Here is a 20,396-nt window from a genome sequence, read left to right as displayed (position 1 = left end):
GTGAACACACAGGTAACTCTACAGTGAACAATGGCCAAGTTGACTTTATAGGACGACTGCGTAAAACTAATAAAAAGGCAAAAATTTACAAATAAACTACACAAAGTAAATAAATACTTACCACGGTCAGCTATCCGTGTCCGCGTAAAATGCTGAACATGTGAAACTAAAACATGCCACACAGGCCTCTACCACGATACCGCGTTCTAACACTAAGCACGTCTTAATTGCTGGACAGCTCGGCCGGGTATTACCTAGCGCCTATTGTTAGGGTCGGTAAAGCCCGTGCAAAGAATTATGGGTAAAAAACAAAATCGGGTGCGTTCGATATGAACAGTGATTGTCACAGTGACCTTTGTGAAGTGGAGGTATATGGTGGGTATTCGTTTCGTATCAAAGGAATAATATTTTATTTGAAATTTAATTGATTTTTATGACATCTGTTTTATCTGTCTGGGAGTAAATATTTTAATGTATTTATTTGCAAAAAAATATGACAACGGCATACTAAAAGAGATTTCAGAGAATTATCCACATTGTAATCGTTTAATTGCCATCTGTAAACTCTAACGGTGCTTTTTGAATTTAAATATAAATTCAAAAATAAATAATAAAAATAATTTTCTTATTTGTATCGTGAAAATTTTATTTCCCATAGATGTCACAATTTCTATTATCAGTTCAACATAGTATATGATCACTGAACGAATAAATTACGTGTTTATTTAGCAAAAAAAACTTATCAGGACTACATTATGCAAGTTAACTAATCACTTGCATTCTGCTTACCAAGGATGTCTTCCTATCGGTTGTTACGGGTCCAACAAAACCCTTCCCTGTCCTGACGAAAACTGTGAGTACTGTCACAGAGAGACGGGCACCTGTCAGGGCTGTAAACCTGGATACAAAGGTCACCGATGTGAATTAGGTAAACCAGCAGATAATGTTTTGAAATAACGTAAAATTATAGTTCCTCACTTTAAAAAAATTGCAATCAACGGGGACGACTTATTTTATTGGATGTATTTGAATAAAAATTTTCCACAGAATGTAATAGAAAATTAGATATTTAGATCAACGACTATCGCAAGGTGTGAGCGATTTGAATTAAAAAAAAATTATTTTGATTTTCACACAAAGGCTAATATTTAGTAATATCAATTAAATGTAATTCATGTTTGATGATTTCTCAAAAACAAACAAATAAGTAAGAATTCCATTTGAAGGTAGTTAACGAAATATAATGTTCCTTTTTGACACGTATTAATATGTTACTTTTATCTATTGTTACTTACACGACTTCTAGTCCCAATAATTAAGATAATCATTCCAATTCGATGTGCATTGGCTGTTCAGATCAGAAAAATGTTTTTGAAATTTGAAATATAAGTATGCAATGCTTTAAGAAAATATATACAAAGTTTTATTTAAAAGTATTGAATTCCTTTTTTTTTCATTTTTATTTTTACATGTGTATCAATATCAAACTTTCACATGAATGAATTTAATGTATAGGTTGTGATACAGGATCTTTTGGTTCCGAATGCAGTGAAACATGTGGACACTGTCGTGACATAAACCAGTGTTCCATTATCAATGGGATGTGTTTAACCGGATGTGATGCTGGTTATCAAGGGTACCTCTGTAAATCATGTTAGTATGTATGTGTATAATCCAAATGTAAATGAATAGATATTGTGACACTGTATAAACCATTAATTTTGAAAAAAAAAACACATGATAAAGCTCGGCCATTAAGTCAACAGAGAGGTTTAAAAAGTTGACTAAGTGGCAGAGATATGCAATTAAGGAACTTTTATATTACCTTTTTATTAAATTAAAAGCATAGCTATCATCAAATATATAAATGTGGTTTTGAAAACATGTATAATGCAATCAACACATAAGTCTAAATGATTTATGTAGACTAATTACCTATACAAACTGAGTTTAAATTTAAAGCTTGTGACAGAGGGTCATATGGAGTTAAATGCCAAGAAACATGTGGACACTGTCGTGACTTGGACCAGTGCTCTAATATCAATGGCATGTGTTTGACTGGATGTGGTGCTGGTTATCAAGGGGACTTGTGTAAATCATGTAATTATTTATTTCTATTGTCCATGGGTAAATGAATAAATATTGTTATCTAGTCTAATCATATATACGAAGACTTTAAATCTTTAGCTTGTGGAAGAGGATTTTTTGGTTCCAAATGCAAAGAAACATGTGGACACTGTCGTGACGTAAATCAGTGCTCCATTATCAATGGAACGTGTTTGACCGGATGTGCTGATGATTATCAAGGGAACTTGTGTAAAACGCGTGAGTAGATACCTAACATTAACACACGTTTGAAGATAGATAGATAGATAGATAGATAGATGGATAGATGGATGGATGGATAGATAGATAGATGGATAGATGGATGGATAGATAGATAGATAGATAGATAGATAGATAGATAGATAGATAGATAGATAGATAGATAGATAGATAGATAGATAGATAGATAGATAGATAGATTTTTGGGTTTTTTTTAGCTTGCCCTGTTGGATATTTATGGAAAAACTGTTCCGAAATATGTATCAGCAGTTTCACGTGTGATGTCTGTAACAATGATAATGCTTTGTGTGATTATAGATGTAGTCCTGGATGGATTGGATACTTTTGTCAAAAAAGTAAGAAACTAAGTTCTTTTAATTTTGACGTTTGAAAATATTTTTTCTGTCTAAAAACATGTCTATTATTTTCGAGCGTCACCAAAAATAAATATATTATTAAAATATAAAATGCGAAATAAGGAATGCCAAAAAAAAATCAAATTTTCCAACAAACAATTTATGTTTGTAAACAAACGTGTACTTAAGCGTCACTGGTTTGAAAACATCGAGTTTACAGGTGAGTGTGTACATTTCTTCTGTTATATTTTCAAAAGCATCATTAAAATACTAAATAAGTAAACTAACAAAAAAAATAAATACATATTCTAATAAGGAATAAAATTTGAAATCGAGTAAACATTATTTTATATTATTATATACCTTGGATTTCTCTTAATTTGAAAGATTTTTCTCTCTCAAAAAATCCAAATTGCCAGGATCTTATGTACAACTGCACGTTGTCGCGTTTGTGTTTGGAGATACTTGGTATGGGTGAATTTTTTTGAATTTATACGTGGGTGAATTTTTACACCTTTGATGTAAAGTATATATTGCTAGAATTATGTGTTCTGAATTAAGCATAACTTCAATTGTTTTCACAATACCAGACGTTATTGTGTTCGTGTTTGGAGATTGTTGGTGTGTGTAAAACAGCGGGAAATGTAATCAGTGCGTCGTACTTGCATGTGGAATATATAAAGCAATATCATTTGGGGTTTGAAAAAGGTTTATTTGATTGTAAATGGTACGTGTAATCAACTTATTAACACATTGAAATTCTAATGGATGCTTAAGCAAAATGTAAGTGTTTTTGAAAATATTTATTAGCCGCTACATTCATAATTCATTATTTTAATTTAGTAAGCAATTCCATTGTTTGTCATTACTATGTTTATTCCTTAACTTGGATATATTTCAAAACAGTAAAAATTGATCGATTTAGATATATTTTAAATTTGTATGCCTTTCTCTTTATTTAAAGTACAGTTTTACACATACTTTGATTCATCTTAAAGAAATAGCAGGTGCAATTTTGTGGTCGAAAATGGTGAAGGAAAATCAAAATTTACTAATTTACTAACAAAATATGTTTTTGTAAATTCATTTTTTTTTTTTAGAAAACGAAGCTGATCACAAAATAAATGTTTATCTTATGAGCACAAAGTACTATAGTTCGAGGACAAGATGGTTTGGAGCATCAATCAAGAAGAATACCAATGTGATGGTGAGGTTGGAAGTTCAACAAAGCTGAACCTTCGTCTAATTAAGTCACGTGAAAAAGAACTGTTCTTTTAAAAACCCAAACAATATTTATTTCATTAAAAATTATTATCTCAATAAACAATGTCTTTTATTGATTTCAATATGATTTAGTAAGCAACGCTTAATTTGTTTCTTTTTATAATAAATTTGGTTTATTATCATTCTTATGTAATATCTTTCATAATTCCGAAGTTAAATTATTACGAGGAACACCTTTTTTGAATCAATGAAAAAAACGTTGACCAGAAGTATGTTTTAAAATCTTAATTTTATATTATTGAGAATTATATTCAATATTTTATTTTCATGCATTTTGGGACGTCTTCTGTATCTGTTAACCACATGACGCGCTTAGCCTTAAACACTGCAATTGATCTGTCTAAATTGGATCGGTACAGCTGATTAATGCTATTATGCAAGGAATATTTTAATGAAAGATCGTTTAATTAGTCATATATGTTACAGTCACTCTAAATTGTGTCATTTCTAGTTTGACATGGTAAACTAAAAGACGCCAAACTTTAAAAAAGGTACATTGTACAAACTATAGCAGTATTCGTAACATAGGAATACTCAAAGATTGATTTAATGCGATACACATTTAATGACAATTCATTAACAGAAAACTCTATACTGTATGAGACTGTCAAACATTCCAAATGACAAAAAATTATTTTCACCGCCATTTATATTCTTCCGATATAAGTTTTAAAATCTGATGTTCTCCATGCTATCCATTTAAGATTTCACAATATCCACATGTAGGGCCTCCGACTTATAGACAATATGATATTACTTACCTTGAAAATCATTCATTTTAGCTTTTTTTATCCTTAGCTTAAAAATAGAAAATTGTCTCCACTAGCTTAAAATACTGTTTGAATATATTTATACATTAGTTCCTACGATAACTTTGGGAACCTATATTTGGTTTCAAGTCATTCATTTTTTGAGACTTTATATATTTTATATCAGGATGCTTGAATTGTTAATATTAGCATATAAACATCAGGTATAATTATGAAAGAATAAGGATTTTAAAATCACCCACTTCTTTTATTTCCCGTTAAGCAGGTGATTTTAAACATTTTTTCTCTTTGGATAAAAGATCCACGTGTGCTACATTTAATTGAAAACATCGTTAAGAGCCAATGTTTGGAGTTTATATGTTCAAATTGATCATATAGACAGGGAACGTTGTCTCAGTCTATAAAAAGATCAAGAAATCCCCTCTACCTTCACTGCTGATGACAAAGTTGATATTCAACTACTATTATATATACAATGCAAAGAAATAGTGCTTTAAGCATAATAATAGTGCATACAAAATATTTGATATCAGATCAGCACATATCTAGCGGGTTTTGCTTCTTCTCGTTTCATTTCGAATTCAGGTTTGTAATTCTATTCATTTTGTCACATATTGATTTCTTTTCTACTTGAGTTTTTCCTGTCTATATTGACATTATTTTAAGTTTATAAATTATCGAGAATCACGCAGAAAGCGCCACCTCTTCTGACGGTCGAGCTACATTCTCCATTTTGTCCTGACGTTTTCTGACACACGGTTCCATCAGTAAGGTCAGCCCAGACAGAATCAGACACGCCCCCATGAAGTAGAAAGACGGCATATAGGAGAGGTATACGTCCCGGAGGTACCCTTCAAGATACAAGAACATTTCCTACTTACTAGCTTGACAAAAGGAGAAATTATATTTGTTGACCAGTAGGTCTCATCAAATAAAAAGGTACAGTGTTAGATTGATCTTTAAAAGTCTCAATATTCTCTAAATCTAAGTGAAGTTAGATCTAGTTTTCTTCTAATCTAAATTTATTGAAAGTTTGAGAATACTTTTGTTTTTACCTAATAGTGGAGCTCCCGTTCCCATAGTTATCCCTTGTCCCAGGATAATAATCCCAAAAGCTGTTCTGAAATTTTCTATTCCTACGAAGTCCACTACAATACTTGGCGTCATAGAGAAAATGGCGCCGGCAAAAAGACCAAACATAACAGCTAGGGCAATGAAACTCAAGAAAGACCCATAAAAAGAGTAGAGCGCCAAGGTGATAGCAGCCACAAGTTGGCTAACAGCCAAAATCGTTGAGTTCTTAACTATACGCTGATTGGCTATTACTCCACATAAACCTCGACCAATGAAATCACACATATTGGTAACAGATACCAATATTGAAACTTCTGTTGTAGTCATTCCATGGTCACGAGCAAAGGGGGAAATATAAATATGACCATATGAGGATCCTATACTTCCAAATAAGTACACAATAAGATACATCTGTAGCAATGGCTTTTTAAGGAGTGATATAATCATAATTTTGTTTTTGACATCTTTTTGTGCTTGCGATTCATTTAATTGGGATTGGGAAAGGCTGTAAACAACATCTGTACTTCCTAGACTACAGAAACTCTGCGAGAGACGAGAGCTGTGGTGTGTTCTAATATCCAGTCGATGTGGCAAACTCCCCCATGTTTCATCGTTTTCGAAACTGGATAAGACGCCATTTCCAGGTGTCGGTATTTCACTCAGAGATACTGAGCGCTTTTTGCCCGTCGGTACTGGTGAATACTCGTGAGTGTCTTGGATTTGAACAATTGAATATTCCGGTTTGGATTTGCCGTTGCTGTTAGAGGGGTGGTGAAAAAGAGATGGAGGCTTTAGCAGTCCTGCTAGAGCCACTACATTGAATATAACTCCTGAAAAGATGAGCATGGTACCACGAAGACCGTAAACGTCCAGAAGATAGCGATATAAAGGAGGAACAACGAGTCCGCCAAAACCTGCGGATGCCATTAGAACAGAGTTTGCCAGCTCCCGCCGTCTGTCAAAGTATAGACCAATCAGGTAGGCTGTCGGACCATGGATGGTAGCACACCCAATTCCTGGAATGAACAAATTGTAGTATAGTCTCAACAGGCAAGAAATCGATCACAGAATGGACAAAAACTTGAAAAGTCAAAGAGTAAAAAGATTTAATTGAAAACGGATAAAGCTCACCGTATAGAACTCCATGTGTGAAAATAAGGATCTCAATTCTGTCAGCAAAGAATCCGATGAAATAAGCAATGGATTGGAGGAATCCTCCGACGATGATCATCTGACGGGCAGACAGGTGATCGAGTTCCACTGTGAGGATAGGGAGGGCTGTAATATTAAATTTACTACATATTTATTTAGATAGGTTTACAAACTAACAATACATGGAAAGTTTTTATAATGCATCATTCATATAAAAAAACCCGCGATTTTCCTAAAGATTACTCGACATTTTGCTGATATTTTCTAGCGTTTGCACATAGAAATGTAAGTAATTTTTAAACATTTTTCACCATTTCTTAATTACACGTATTTTCAATTGCTGACATACCTAAAATCAACTGACTCAACTTTGGAAACACTTGAATATCATTATCAAATGTTACGTACTTCTTCACATAAAAATTGTTTTACAAGAATGAATTATATTTACATTAAATGGTAAAATCCGTTTATTTAGGATTTGAAAAAAATTGTTTTCATTATATTGTAATACAAGGTCAAAAATCAAACACACGTGTTACGTCTGAAACTAAAATGAATGCATGCGTTTTTCTAAATTCAATTTCTGAACACGACCCCAAATAAATTAAATGAAAGTTTGCAAAATTAGGCAATGCTATATAATAAATAAGATGAGTATCAAACATCATGTAAATGCTGTAAGTCGATTTAATTCCACGGTGTTAAAATTTTACGGTTTCTCAAATAGAACCAATTGTGATTTTAACTCAACGCTCCATGAAAACCAGTTGATCAAAGTATAAGCATTAACATGTAAGTTTATGTAAGTATTAACGATGGGTTTAATTTCGCGGAAAAGAGCTTCTTCTCTTTGCATAACCAATATTTTAAATACATGACTTATATAACAAAAGATGGTGGTCAATTTTGGAACGCCTAGTAAAATCATGTAATTTGACGGAGACACCCCTGCAAATGTTATTGTCCTTCAAATTTTAGACCACATGTTGACCCTTTCATTTTCGCAGTAGAAATCGTGCCTCATGTTTATAGTCTATTTCACAGAATCTAGGTTCTTTTAGTCAGATATAAAATCTAGAAGTTTATGGATTTAAACTTAATCTTCATTCATTGGTGAATAAAATGTGTTCTAGAAATAACTGTGACAATAAAAAAATTAGTTTTTGTCTGCTGTTGCAACAATTAACATTCTTAAAAGAGATCCCTTTCGGATTTATTACGTACTTGGCATCGATAAAGAAAACATTCCGATCACATTCGCTGGGGTTGGAGAGGTCGGTTAATAGAGAAGGTTTCACAGTTGCTTCAGCGGTAAGCCAAATGACGGTATGTCAGTCAAGACTTTTATCACTTAACTCTAGTTGAAGACATTTTGTAGAATTGGAAAAAAGTGATATCTTATTTCAAAATTTCTAACTGCTTATCCTTAAAGCTAAAGTAACAGTCACTGTGATACAAAGACAGCATACTAGTAAATGAGAAGCAAGATGGAGAAGCTGTGTATCAGCATGTCATGATATAAAGGCAGTGTAGAAAGGATTTGACTGCAATGGAGAAGAATGTGGTGTAGAAACAGATGTGATCCAAATAAACACCCCAAAGCAGTCCCTAATTCATTCATTGAAAGGTGTCGGATGCTTTTTTTTTAAAATTACCTTAACATGTTTTGGAATACCTTTTTGAAAAGCCTTTAAGTCAAAAATAGTAGATTTGTGAATTATTTGAATAAGACAACGTTGATTTTACTATAAGAGTTGCATTTAACACTCTAGATAATCCAAATTGTTCGAGAATTAACTTTTAGAATGACCGTTGACTTACAAGCGATGCTGTAGACGGTCTGTAGAACGCCCGGTATGATGGAGGTTATGAAGGCTTCAGACTTGTAGTAATCCTGAAAGGCCACGAAGAACAGGCCCGAGGTCTTGAGGGTTCCGTAGTATATCATGAAGATCAGGCTGGACCCTGTGTTGTAGGAAACATATAACAGCATGTTGTAGTTTATAACAAAGCCATCAAAATATCTTACTATGACATTTCAACGATAAAGGTTATGAATTTCACATTACTCAGATAGACTATATATATCATGTTGGATTCTGGCTCAATATATTTTGTAATATTGTTCTAATTATTATCAACACATGGTACATAATTCAAAGGTGGAGAAAAAGCTTAATTATAGGTAATATGTTTTACGGTGCGACCGTTGGGGCGAGCGCAGCAGGTGATCAAAAATGAATTATGATAAATCAATAAAAATAAAAGTAGTGACGTAAAGTAAATGAATTTGAATGCAAAATAAAATAAATACACCTTTTTTTCCAGTAAATTTTCATTATGCATGTCATAATTCATAATTCCCCCCCCCCGTTTAAAACAAATCAAATTTAGCCTAGGTATAAAAAAATTTGTTGATCACATTAGGAAAATGGATCCCCCGGGAGCATGTAATACCGTAAATAGTAGTGAAAATAAAGACACCTTTGAGCAGCTAAAGAGCTAAAGGCATACCACGCACTCCCCATTCCTCACCCCGATTAGAATTTTCCTGATTTTGAGAATTTTATTTTTCTTTTTGCTTGTGAAGATTTTTTGAATGATGTTGCCACACCCCATTTAAAAAACGTTCCTGGAAATTACCGTAAATATAGTGAATAAAATAAATGTGAGCATTCATCCAAATAAGAGCGAGTTACAGTTGTTTTCTGTCTCTGAAGAAATGTCCCGAATCGTTTGCCCTGCAAGATTTTGAGAAGATTTTGGTATTTATATTTCAGCAGATTTACAATAACTACTTATAGAGTAATTTCCCCTTATTGTGACGTCAAAGTTCACGTCGGTCAAGTGTAGTCTGTCTCTTTGAAAAAACTACGCGAAAAATACTGTTTTGTTTACTTAAAAAGCATGATGTTCTGGAAATTACACAATTTATCTCTTTCTCAAAAGTTTTACTTTGATTCTCGCGAGATGGTATCTAGTCTAGTGAGATCGGCCGACATTGAGGAATTGCATTGTGGGTCGAAATTTACTGACTCCGAAAAATTCTGTCGGATCAATGTGTAAGAAATCAATTATGAAGTCACTCAAAAGGACGATAACTCCGTTAGTCTTAAAAGTAATGGAAATTGGCGTTGTGTTATTTACAATGCATACATGTACATAGTCTTTTATCTTGTTCTCGTGAGAGTGTGAAATGGGAAACCATAATTACAGGGAACTACTGGGACGATTAAAACAAGGCATTACTGGTCCGATTTACTGACGCCAAAAAAATCCGTTGAATGAATGGCAAATAATCCGAATTTTCTATTCACACACGCCTTGCCGGTAGAGCTCGCTTCGCGCCGGCGCTGCGCGCCGGTGAGCTGCGCTCGCTATAAAAATAACTACTGTCAGATCACTGAAGAGGACTTACCCGCGAGGATCACCCAGGCCCATCCTTTGTCCACGGGGTGGTTGCTGGAAGTCGGATTACTCGTCATGCTGGTCAGGTGTAACATGAAAATAAATAAGTTCTATCCCTAGTTACAGTATCATTGTTTTGCGATTTCAAACAAATACTTCTATCCTATTTTCTGATGTGTGTTTCACACTCTTTGCAGGCATATATATATATATATATATATATATATATATATATATATATATATATATATATATATATATATATATATATATATATATATACATGGTATCATTGGTACACATCTTTTACACTTCTTTTCTAGTTATTGTCTGATTTATGTACATCCTTTGTCTAGTGATATTTTATTGTTATAAATTCACTGTATTATTCTTTGCCCAGTGATTTCCTTTCTGTTACACGTTATTTGCCCAGTAATGGAATTATTGTGATGCATTTCTTAACTTTTGAACATGATAATTTTGTAAGAACACGTCTTGTAATAATTAATCTTATAATGTTCATTTTGTTTTGTGAATGATAGGTGTAATATTTAATTAGATGGTATGCATTTTAGATGGTATGATAAATGTTACTAATTATGTAACATTGACCGTACTTAATTAGATAGCATTTATTTTGGAAAGTGTATGATTAGTTTGATATGTTAAGACAGAGTTATCTTTGCCTTGTGTATGATAAGTGTAATATTTCAGAAGATAGTGTACATTTTTATAGTGTATGATAAGTTTAAAATTTACTTTAATAGTGTGCATTTTGTCTAGTGTATGATTAGAGTAAAATTTATTTACATAGTATGCATTTTGCCTATATTGCCTTATTATATAGTGCGTATTTTCCCTAGTGTTTGATAAGTGTAATATTTATTTATGTAGATTATAATTAGAGTAACAATGATATTTTATCACATGTTTAGCTCAAAATACGGCAAATACCACTCATGTAGTACAATTTTGATTTTTACCACACACGCCGTCAAAATAAAACATTACGCAGTAAAAATAATAATTCAAAAGTGTTGAGTTTGTAAAGTGGAGCATGTAATGCTCTTTTACTTTTTTTTTCATAAATTGATAAAATGATTTTCGAAAATTAAATGTTTTTGTTTGTTAAACTTCAAGGAACTTTTAAGTTGTTGACGTCTTGTAATAAATGTGTTATGCGACTAACAATTATATTTTTTAAAACCTGTGATAAAAAGAATCCCTCGTATTTGCGATGATTTTAATTCAATTCGTTGTGTGTTTTCTATCTCCTCGCTAAGGCTCAGGGATAGATATATATATATATATATATTTAATATAGTTTAGCATTCAATTATATAGTTTGCGTTTTGCCTAGTGTATGATAAGTGTAATACTGAAATATATTGTAATTGTTTTACCTGGTTTATGATTAGTGTAACGCATTTTTAACAAGTCAACTTAACCTTACCTCTTTCCAAAAATTGTCTCATTGTTTCAATTTTTGCTTAAATTTTACTTACCTAGAAAGCTCGTCAGATTTTGCCTATTTATATTTCTTTATTGGAATTTCTTCCCTAAAAAGAGTGATTAGTTAAAGCTGAAGCGCCGCGATTTAAACGGCTGGTTTAGATACAAATGTAAATATTTACATTCTACTGTGTTTTTCCATTAAATTCTGTGATCTTCAAATGCCTCTAAATGCAACAAGTAGTCAAAGGTCAAATTGACGAGTTTTATTATGACGTCACAAACGTTGAACGCTGTAAACTGCAACGTCACAAGCGAAAATCAAAGTGCACGCTCGTGGCTGTTACTGTGGCTCTTCCATTAATATTAACTTACCCTTAGGATAAGATCGGAATTTTAAGGTATAATTCACATTTGCAGACAAGGCAAGAAGTTAAAAAATGTAAATATAAGCATTAAATCATGATTTTTTGAAGTATACACTCTCATAACTGCCGCGGTGTGTGCATACAAATTTTCATAACGCGCTAACGCGCGTTACTCAATTTGTATGCACACACCGCGGCAGTTATGAGAGTGTATACTTCAAAAAATCATGATTCAATGCTATAATGAACTAACGCTGAGTCTAGAATCGGTATATACGCTATATGAATGGACACGCCTCGATGCATTTGCTTTCCAAAATAGAGCTGCGTGGTCACGCGAATACGTATCGAGCACTCGAGTATATCGATCCAGTACAATACACACCCGAGTACCGGAATAATATTTTCGAAGAATTGGGTGAACAGGCAAAGACATAGCATCATCAGCTAGTGCACAAGTAAGCAAATCACTTCAAGGCACGCAGCACTTTTGATAAAATCCATGTTCCTACAGTTATAATAATATAATAATACGCAGGTGCCACGTTCTGACACGTGCATCCATGAAATCAAAACATCTTAGTCGATGAGATGTTTGCAGATTTCAAGCGTTTGTAGAATTCAGATCAGGGAGCAGTAATTATTTCTTCAAAATGAAAGTGGGAAATGAACAAAACAAACGGGCGGATCATATCTCCCCCATAAGGAATCGTTTTAGAGACTTTTAACTCTTTGGGGAAAATTGTACTAAAATACATAAAATAAACAATTTCCATATGACCGAAATCCCACCTCTTTATCACATCAAATGGTACCATGAAGGAGGGGGTTCCAGACAACCGACCCCCCCCCCCCCCCCCCAAAAAAAAAAATTAAAAAAAAATAAAAAATGCTGTGGTGCATGTGAATTGAAATTTATTTGAAAATATTCTTACAAACAAGAATTTACCTAGCTGAAATAATGGGCCTAAACGGTCATATTTTTGACTGCAATAAAATGGTGTATTGTCTCTACAATAATGACTGGGGGAGGCAAAGAGAGGACAAGAAGTATGATGAGAAATTATTTTGTTTAACAATGGGTATACTGATGCTGAAATCTTTATAGTTTTTGACAATGACAGGCCTAATATCTCTTCAAATAATCATAAAAACATTTACATGTAGTTATGTTTATATGCAATATTTGATGAATGATTGATCCCAAATTTCTAATTAGATTATAATATCAACCGATTCAAAACTCGAAGCACAAATATAAATACATATATTTCACTGACACAAACACAATAACAATAATTGGCAAAGGCTCAATATATGCATAAACAGAAGTATTGTTTTATTACACACCAGTATGAAAGATATATAAATATCACTCAAAATTAAAAAAAATCCTGAAACATTCAATATACAAAACTTTTTTGTAGAGATCCTTGTGATAACAGGGGGAAGTTTAAAAGTTGTGCATGCAAGCGGAGACCCTGCAGTAATTGTAATAACACAAACTGCCAGTACAAGTCAACCAAACTAGGCCAGTGAGCACAGTAAGACAATGTATATGTAAATTCTAGGAGTGTTGGCCACCAATTCCTGATGTTCACCCTCCCACCACGATGAAGTCCTCCTAGATAGAGAGGGAATAATATTTTGTCGTTTTTTTTACCATCGCCACCATCCATATGCCTCAAACAGCAGTCGTAATGTGATCCAGAATGAAGGAGTAAGCCGCAATCAACAGCTTTCTTTGGCGGCTTGCCCTGAAAACATCAATGACCAAGAGCTTAGTGTTTCTTTGATGGTATGAAATGTATTTCACTGATTTTTTTTTTACAAAATGATACACAAAAAACAAATTTTGGATATTTTTTTTTACATCTACAGTTTTTAATTTTTTTTTATAGAATGCTGTTGACAGTATGCCTGTTGATGAACTGCGGCAAAGAGTGAAAATCATGACAGCTGCCGAACCAGATTTTGTAAGACCTTTTCTAATGAGGCGGATGGAGGATAGTGGAAAGAATGAAAACTCTAATACAAATGTGCAATGGTGTTCATGTGGGGTATGTCGAAGTTTTGATGATCCCCGCATGAACATCTGTTGTAGGCAATTTCCATGCATCACCTCAAAACCCGAATTCAGAAATTTGTGCTTGAGGCATGATGTATTGGAGGTTGCCAACATTTTGAATTGGAGTTTTCGGACCAACCAAGATCCTAGTTATCAACTGTCGACATTCAGAAACCAGGCCTACAGAAACTTTGTCCTGTGGCAACATAGGCGGCTGGGAGCTGGAAGGCGAATACCAGTTACTTCCTGTGTTTGTGTTGCCTTGAGAATGTAATGGTAAAAAATGGTTATTAGATCCTTTTTCATAATAAGTTTTCTAACACAAATCTCATATGAAATCAATGTCAAAATTTAAAGCACAATCAAGAACATATACATATTAATAATAATAAGCTCTCTACCTGTAAGAAGCACCATGAGTTGGAGTAAAATACTAATGAAGCTTCTGCCTCCATAAAATGGTGTGGAAATCCATTTTCCTGGATGGCCATTCTAAAAATTAATATACATAAGGATAAACATGTACATGTGGTGTCTGAACATAAATAATTAGACATTTATTCATAGAGTAAAATATTTAATCATCAAAACCTCCAAACCATGAAAAATTCGAGGACTATCAAGTCATAAATAACTTTTAGAAACTTTTGTATACCACAACTTTATTTAATTGTGCATTGATACATTTTGTATCAATTCAAACAAAATCAAAGAAATGGGTATGACAATTCAGTTAATGTGATCAACAAATATTAGAATTTTATCAATAAGGAGTATTATGTAATCTTACACAGCAAAGGAATTTGTAGTTCACTCCTTCTGGTATCTTTTCTACTTCGACAACTGTTGATGGGTCTATGGGCTCCCCACACTGCTCACATGTTGTCCTCTTGATGAGACTTACGAGAGCACCCTCACCAACAACAAATCTCCTCTCTCTCAGAAGAGAGTATTCATCTTCATAGTTTTCTCTAGAAATATTGATACAGTTTTACATAATCATATGTAACTTATGATATTTTAGAAAAAAAAACCATGTACTATTACACAACTTACTGAATCATGTTATAATGGGTTTATTTATGGTAATTTTAGCATACATTGTAGCAAAATAAATATTATATATGTAAACAAATATCAAGTACATATGAATGCTAAGTCCAGGTTATTATACATGTTTCTTCTATTTTTGTATATCGATACATAGTTTATACCGTGTCTCATTCCACATTTCATTTCCATCTTCATACTCCTCCTCATGCTCCTCTTCCAATGTTTCTTCATCACCAAATATCTCTCTTATCAATTCATTGACTTCATCATCCTCCTAGGGGGAATATACATATAACATAACAGCATCTCCTAATAGCCTGTTGCACAGAAACTAATTTTCAAAGATATTATATTGGTTATAAAAAAACTATATATAGACATAGATATATATAATTAACTATATTATCTGAGCCAACTAAAAACCTAATCAGGCATCCTGAGATTTGTAAATGTAATACGATTAATTTTTATTTGAATAAAAAGGGTATATTACCTATGAGAGAGGAACAGACACTATTACTTATTAGGTTAGTTACTGACTCACTACGGAAATATATTGGGTTCGCCTCGCCATCTATGAGATTGATCAACCCAATATATTTCCGTAGTGAGTCAGTAACTAACCTAATAAGTGTTTTGTTTACTCGAGGGCTATCAAGCGACATATTTATTCACAAATAGCAATGATCTTCGCAAAGCCATGTACAAGATGCCTTACATCTCGTCCAATTTTACTCATTTAAACTCTTCAAAATTTTCAATCTCACCTTTCAAATACTCTTTCAAAATCTTTGCTTCACCCATGTTTACTTACAATGTTTTGTTGCTATTCAATTTTAAATGTTTTCTCCCTTTCCTCTGCAGAGATTTGAGCAAATATCGACGCTGCCATTTTGTTCTGCTCCAGACAAATCAATGTGACGTCAATATTCTAAGGGCAACTACTCTAATTTTAAAGAATTTCAAAGGGCAACTACTCCAAATACTTTAAGAACTTACGGCATGCAGTTTATGTATAAAATACTATGAAATGTCGAAATAAGTAAGCGAAGCGTCGACCAATGACGGCCATATTGCCTAATATTATTTCTCACAGAACAAATATAGAGATATATGAGGCAATCACGTGCTATGTTTAAACCAATGAAAATGTGACATTTCAGTCCAAGGGAAAACAAATTCATATATCACGCACGAAGTATATCACATGTAAATTTGCCTTTTTGTACTATTAAATTTGTAAATTCGAAAAGATTTTAATACTAATATGTTTTACGGTGCTACCGTTCTGGCGAGCGCAGCAAGAATTTCACATACCTTGCATCATTGTCAACTTAGTTTTATTTGGGTATCAACGAACGTCAAAGAATTTTTGAGAGAGTGTTGCTCTACAATAAGTATGCCAAAGGTACTAATTTTAATGGTTATGATACATACAGCGCAACCCCCTTCTTGGAGAGAGAGAGAGAGAGAGAGAGAGAGAGAGAGAGAGAGAGCGCCCGGTACCTGTTTGTAGGTGTGTAATATTTAATGGTCTGACTATATGCAATATCTACATAATTTTTATAACTGTTTATTTTTTCATTTTATTCCTTTTTATTTAGTTCAAAATGTCCTATTGTTTATTTCCTCCCTACTCATGCACAATTACATGTAGCTTAAAATGGATCGATATGACAGTAAAGTATGGCTCTTGCTAATACATGTATATATATACATAAAATCTCTATATTAAAAAAAATTAAAAACAAATCATATGTCTATGAGGCAGGTATCGCAGTCTATACTGAAATAGCTAGTACACGCATTACAGATGTTTGATCCACCTCTAAATTTATCGCGGGAAATGTAGCGCGAGTGCACTGTGACGTCATCCATGACTTTGTTCGTCTTTGTTTACGTTTCTCGACTCAATACGAAGGTATGGAAGCATGTAACAAATCTTTTGAGTCTCGCCAAAGCATATGCAGTACTCAAAACGTGTCTTCAAACTTTAAGTCACTGTAAATTACGAGTTAAAAGTCGGCCATTTTTGGCATAGCACCACGGGTGAAAACATTAGAGAGCATTATGGGACGTAGACAAAAAATTTTGTTTGATGAACTAGGTTTAGCTCGTTCTTTTTCCCGCGCACATTGGTTCTTAGAGCTCGCTTCGTTCGCCAGCGCTGCGCGCCGGCGAGCTGCGCTCGCTATAAAAGTAAGATGGAAATATCATGACAGACGAGATCAGGACTAGAACCTGGGACCCTGAATCTACTGGTCATGTGATTTACCAATTGAGCTTTCTGGTGTGTGCAACGGTAATAGTCTAACCAGAGACAAAACATTCATGTTATTTATGTCTCTAGTCTAACCATCACACTCTGCAAAAACGCATCGTAATTAAAAAATATATAAATATTAATTCTGTTATTAACATGCTTTGTAAATACGTTGTTTAATGGCTTTTGGCACTAACCATCTTCATTAAAATTTAATAATATATACCTCTGAGCTATAATTACATGTATCTTCATCTATCTCCATATTCTCCAGAAGTTGGTCTTCCATGTTCAAAAGATGAAAAACCTGCAAAAATTTCTAAATCGGGTATATGATGTCTAGATAAAAGTATTATAAATATACTGGCATAGGCTAATAACAAAAATTTCTCACCAGTGCATTGTAACACAACCATTACTCATAAAATAATGTGCTGGAGTGAACTAATACAACCTAAAGACAAACAAAAACTAACTGTACATGTAACCATGTGGTATAAGGTCAGTTCGATCCCCTTCTCCAGCATGCGACTATACACGTATAGGTGAAGGACTGATCCAAGGCCAGTATAGTTTTAAAAAGTATGCTTCGAGATCGTAAAAATAATATAGAATTAGTAAACATAGCTTAATCAAAGCTCACGTTGTAAGTAACATCATTCATTTAAAATGAAATGCATAGTCAAGAAGGCAATGAATGCACTGCGCAAAACATGACAGATATCATATAAGCAACATTACAAATTACATGTGAATCGCGTAAATTGAGGTGGGATAACATACATCTTATATATTATTTCAAAAGCAAATAATAAGAAAATATGTTATTTTATTGATTGTGCATTGGATTTCACGCTAACAATACATAAAACAGTTATATCTAACTTATCTTTTTGCGTTTGGGACCTCAAAGAAATTTCCCTGTTTATAAATTACTTCTCCCCTAATCGAACTTTCGGTTTCAGAATACCGGTCTTGTGCAGTGTTCACTTTATAGCAGTTCGAGCACGGATAATGGCTGCATGACGAGTTAGTTTTTATAAACTAATGAAAATGTGGAAATTGTTTAGGAATAGTGTCGGAAACACTTCTTACTTTGTATCGTATTCGGATGCTGCAACTATACTCGCTATCCTCTGTATCGCCAGGAATCCACTCAATGTACTTTCTTCTATAATTCGTCTACCTGTGAACGCGACCGTGTTCGAAAGAAAGAAATATGGCCAGTGTATCTCTTTATATACACTATGTCTGCATGAAATTCATGTTATTTTGTGGATAAGAGTGGTACTTGTTTATTTTTTGCTATTCAGTTCGGAATTCCCCTTTCTTTACTTTTGACACGTACCCCCCGAAATGTTTACATCTCGATCACACTCGCCTAAAATCAGTCACGCATAGCGAACCTTTAGAGTAACCCCCGATTTAAGGACTCTAAGCGGTATTGAATGTTCTAACTGGCTATTTAAATCGCAGCGCTTCAGCTTTAACTATATAGTTTATAAAACGACTAGCTAGTTATCTTATCACTTATCTTGATATTTTTTTTGCGTAGTAATGGTCTTATGAATACGTATACCTTGCCGAATTACTGTATAGTTGTCAATCGTTTAGTTTAAGAATTGGGGAGAGGTGTTCCTCTTAAATTGAAATGCTGTCTTTGAGAAATTATCGTCACCATAATTTTGCTTATTTGTAGTTATATTGTCAAGCATTTTTCTAACTTTGTTTTCATGCTTGAAGTTATATGGTTATAGATTCTTTGCATATTCTTATTGAAATCAAGAACTATCCTTATCTATTCTTAATCTAGAACAATATGTCTAAAGAATTGTCTAGAGCACTTTTGTCAAGCATTGTTTACATATTTTGTTCAGTACATCTGACGACCATTCTCTAGATAAGAGAGTCAACAATCCTATAAGAGTGATTGATGTGTTTTGTGCATGTCTACAGAAAGCTGTTGTAATGTTTGTGAAATATAATCATAGTTCACTCTCAAAAGTGTGAAACTGTTAGAGTTTGGTACGAGTCTTCATACCAAAATCTGAATATCCATAAAAATAATCTCATTTGTACTACCAATGCTTTGTGAAGTGTGACCACGTGTAAGCGTTGGTCACGGAGATTTGCTAACAGAATAAACATAGACAACACATGTAGAATAATCACAATCTTATCTGTACCTTTAGATATATGGCATACTTCCTTGGTCAAGAACTGGTACCTGTCAAAAACTACCGGTGTTCCTGTGCTGTCAGGTGCGTTTCCCTTCCGTATAATAGCTGTCCTGTTTACATGTGAAGATCAGCTGATCGTAATAAAGGTGACGTCAAGGAATTCTTCCTTGAAGTTCTTTACACTTCCTATTTACAAGACGATTTTTGTCTTTGAAGGGCACATCAATGAAAGAATTGGTCAAGCCCTAGTTTAACTGACCACCTGATAATGTTAAAAAAAATGATTCACTATTGCTTAAATTTGTGTAATTTTCAGCAATTGTACGATTGAATATATAATAGTCATTGATGAAATGTATAGGAATATACATTACAAAATCGATTTGTAGTATTATCACAAAGACACTGGAAAATGTAAATATGTTGTTATTAAGTGTTTGTTACAATATCAGGTTATTATTGAACAGGTGACCAATTTTTATCATATCAGAATTCAATCGTGATATTATTTCAAAAATGAGTGACCAAAAAGGTGAACTATAGTCTAAATGTTTAGTAGCCTCAGAATTATGTTCGTATATCTCAAACAACCGACGGAATGGTACATAGTACCATAAGTGTTGTACCTATAACAAATTTG

The 20,396-nt window shown here is 33.4% G+C and overlaps 2 protein-coding genes and 1 long non-coding RNA gene across 7 annotated transcripts; 1 reads left to right on the top strand and 2 right to left on the bottom strand.

Moving 5' to 3' along the window:
- Nucleotides 1–769: 769 nt before the first annotated feature.
- Nucleotides 770–4,809, top strand: LOC128169079 (uncharacterized). Of its 2 annotated transcripts, XR_008241496.1 has the most exons (6): nucleotides 770–928; nucleotides 1,516–1,653; nucleotides 1,963–2,100; nucleotides 2,188–2,325; nucleotides 2,544–2,681; nucleotides 3,822–4,809. It is a non-coding gene; the product is annotated as an uncharacterized LOC128169079 (long non-coding RNA). The 2 variants fall into 2 exon arrangements; XR_008241495.1 differs by having other exon boundaries at nucleotides 2,544–4,809.
- A 152-nt stretch (nucleotides 4,810–4,961) lies between these two features.
- On the bottom strand, nucleotides 4,962–19,932 carry LOC128169076 (monocarboxylate transporter 12-like). Of its 4 annotated transcripts, none has more exons than XM_052835244.1 (6): nucleotides 19,763–19,932; nucleotides 10,383–10,450; nucleotides 8,786–8,929; nucleotides 6,941–7,087; nucleotides 5,791–6,825; nucleotides 4,962–5,586 (listed from the first exon to the last, which is right to left on the bottom strand). In XM_052835244.1, exons 2-6 carry the CDS (start codon nucleotides 10,447–10,449, stop codon nucleotides 5,420–5,422), a joined length of 1,560 nt encoding a protein of 519 aa, XP_052691204.1. In that variant the 5' UTR covers nucleotide 10,450; nucleotides 19,763–19,932; the 3' UTR covers nucleotides 4,962–5,419. The 4 variants fall into 4 exon arrangements, with proteins under 4 accessions (XP_052691204.1, XP_052691205.1, XP_052691201.1 ...); XM_052835245.1 differs by lacking the exon at nucleotides 19,763–19,932 and adding an exon at nucleotides 11,878–12,000; XM_052835241.1 differs by lacking the exon at nucleotides 19,763–19,932 and having other exon boundaries at nucleotides 10,383–10,571.
- Nucleotides 13,097–19,753, bottom strand: LOC128169078 (uncharacterized). The gene is made up of 7 exons (XM_052835249.1): nucleotides 18,672–19,753; nucleotides 17,803–17,883; nucleotides 15,475–15,587; nucleotides 15,051–15,231; nucleotides 14,662–14,752; nucleotides 14,445–14,521; nucleotides 13,097–13,949 (listed from the first exon to the last, which is right to left on the bottom strand). The coding sequence occupies exons 2-7, from the start codon at nucleotides 17,863–17,865 to the stop codon at nucleotides 13,596–13,598; spliced, it is 879 nt and encodes a 292-aa protein (XP_052691209.1). The 5' UTR covers nucleotides 17,866–17,883; nucleotides 18,672–19,753; the 3' UTR covers nucleotides 13,097–13,595.
- Nucleotides 19,933–20,396: the final 464 nt, after the last annotated feature.

Source organism: Crassostrea angulata, unplaced genomic scaffold, assembly GCF_025612915.1.
Source record: "Crassostrea angulata isolate pt1a10 unplaced genomic scaffold, ASM2561291v2 HiC_scaffold_93, whole genome shotgun sequence".
In the NCBI taxonomy this organism is placed as follows: domain Eukaryota; kingdom Metazoa; phylum Mollusca; class Bivalvia; order Ostreida; family Ostreidae; genus Magallana; species Magallana angulata.
The sequence above is the reverse complement of the archived record's forward strand: the minus strand, read 5'-3'. Positions and strand labels throughout refer to the sequence as shown.

Coding starts and splice junctions, on each gene's coding strand:
- LOC128169076 (XM_052835241.1), bottom strand. CDS start 10,467: ATGTTACACCTGACCAGCATGACGAGTAATCCGACTTCCAGCAACCAC. Junction 7,088..8,785: donor GACCGTCTACAGCATCGCTT/GTAAGTCAACGG, acceptor TTAATATTACAG/CCCTCCCTATCCTCACAGTG. Junction 5,587..5,790: donor AACGGGAGCTCCACTATTAG/GTAAAAACAAAA, acceptor TGTATCTTGAAG/GGTACCTCCGGGACGTATAC.
- LOC128169078 (XM_052835249.1), bottom strand. CDS start 17,865: ATGGAAGACCAACTTCTGGAGAATATGGAGATAGATGAAGATACATGT. Junction 14,753..15,050: donor ACTACAAATTCCTTTGCTGT/GTAAGATTACAT, acceptor ATTAATTTTTAG/AATGGCCATCCAGGAAAATG. Junction 14,522..14,661: donor ACTCATGGTGCTTCTTACAG/GTAGAGAGCTTA, acceptor TACATTCTCAAG/GCAACACAAACACAGGAAGT.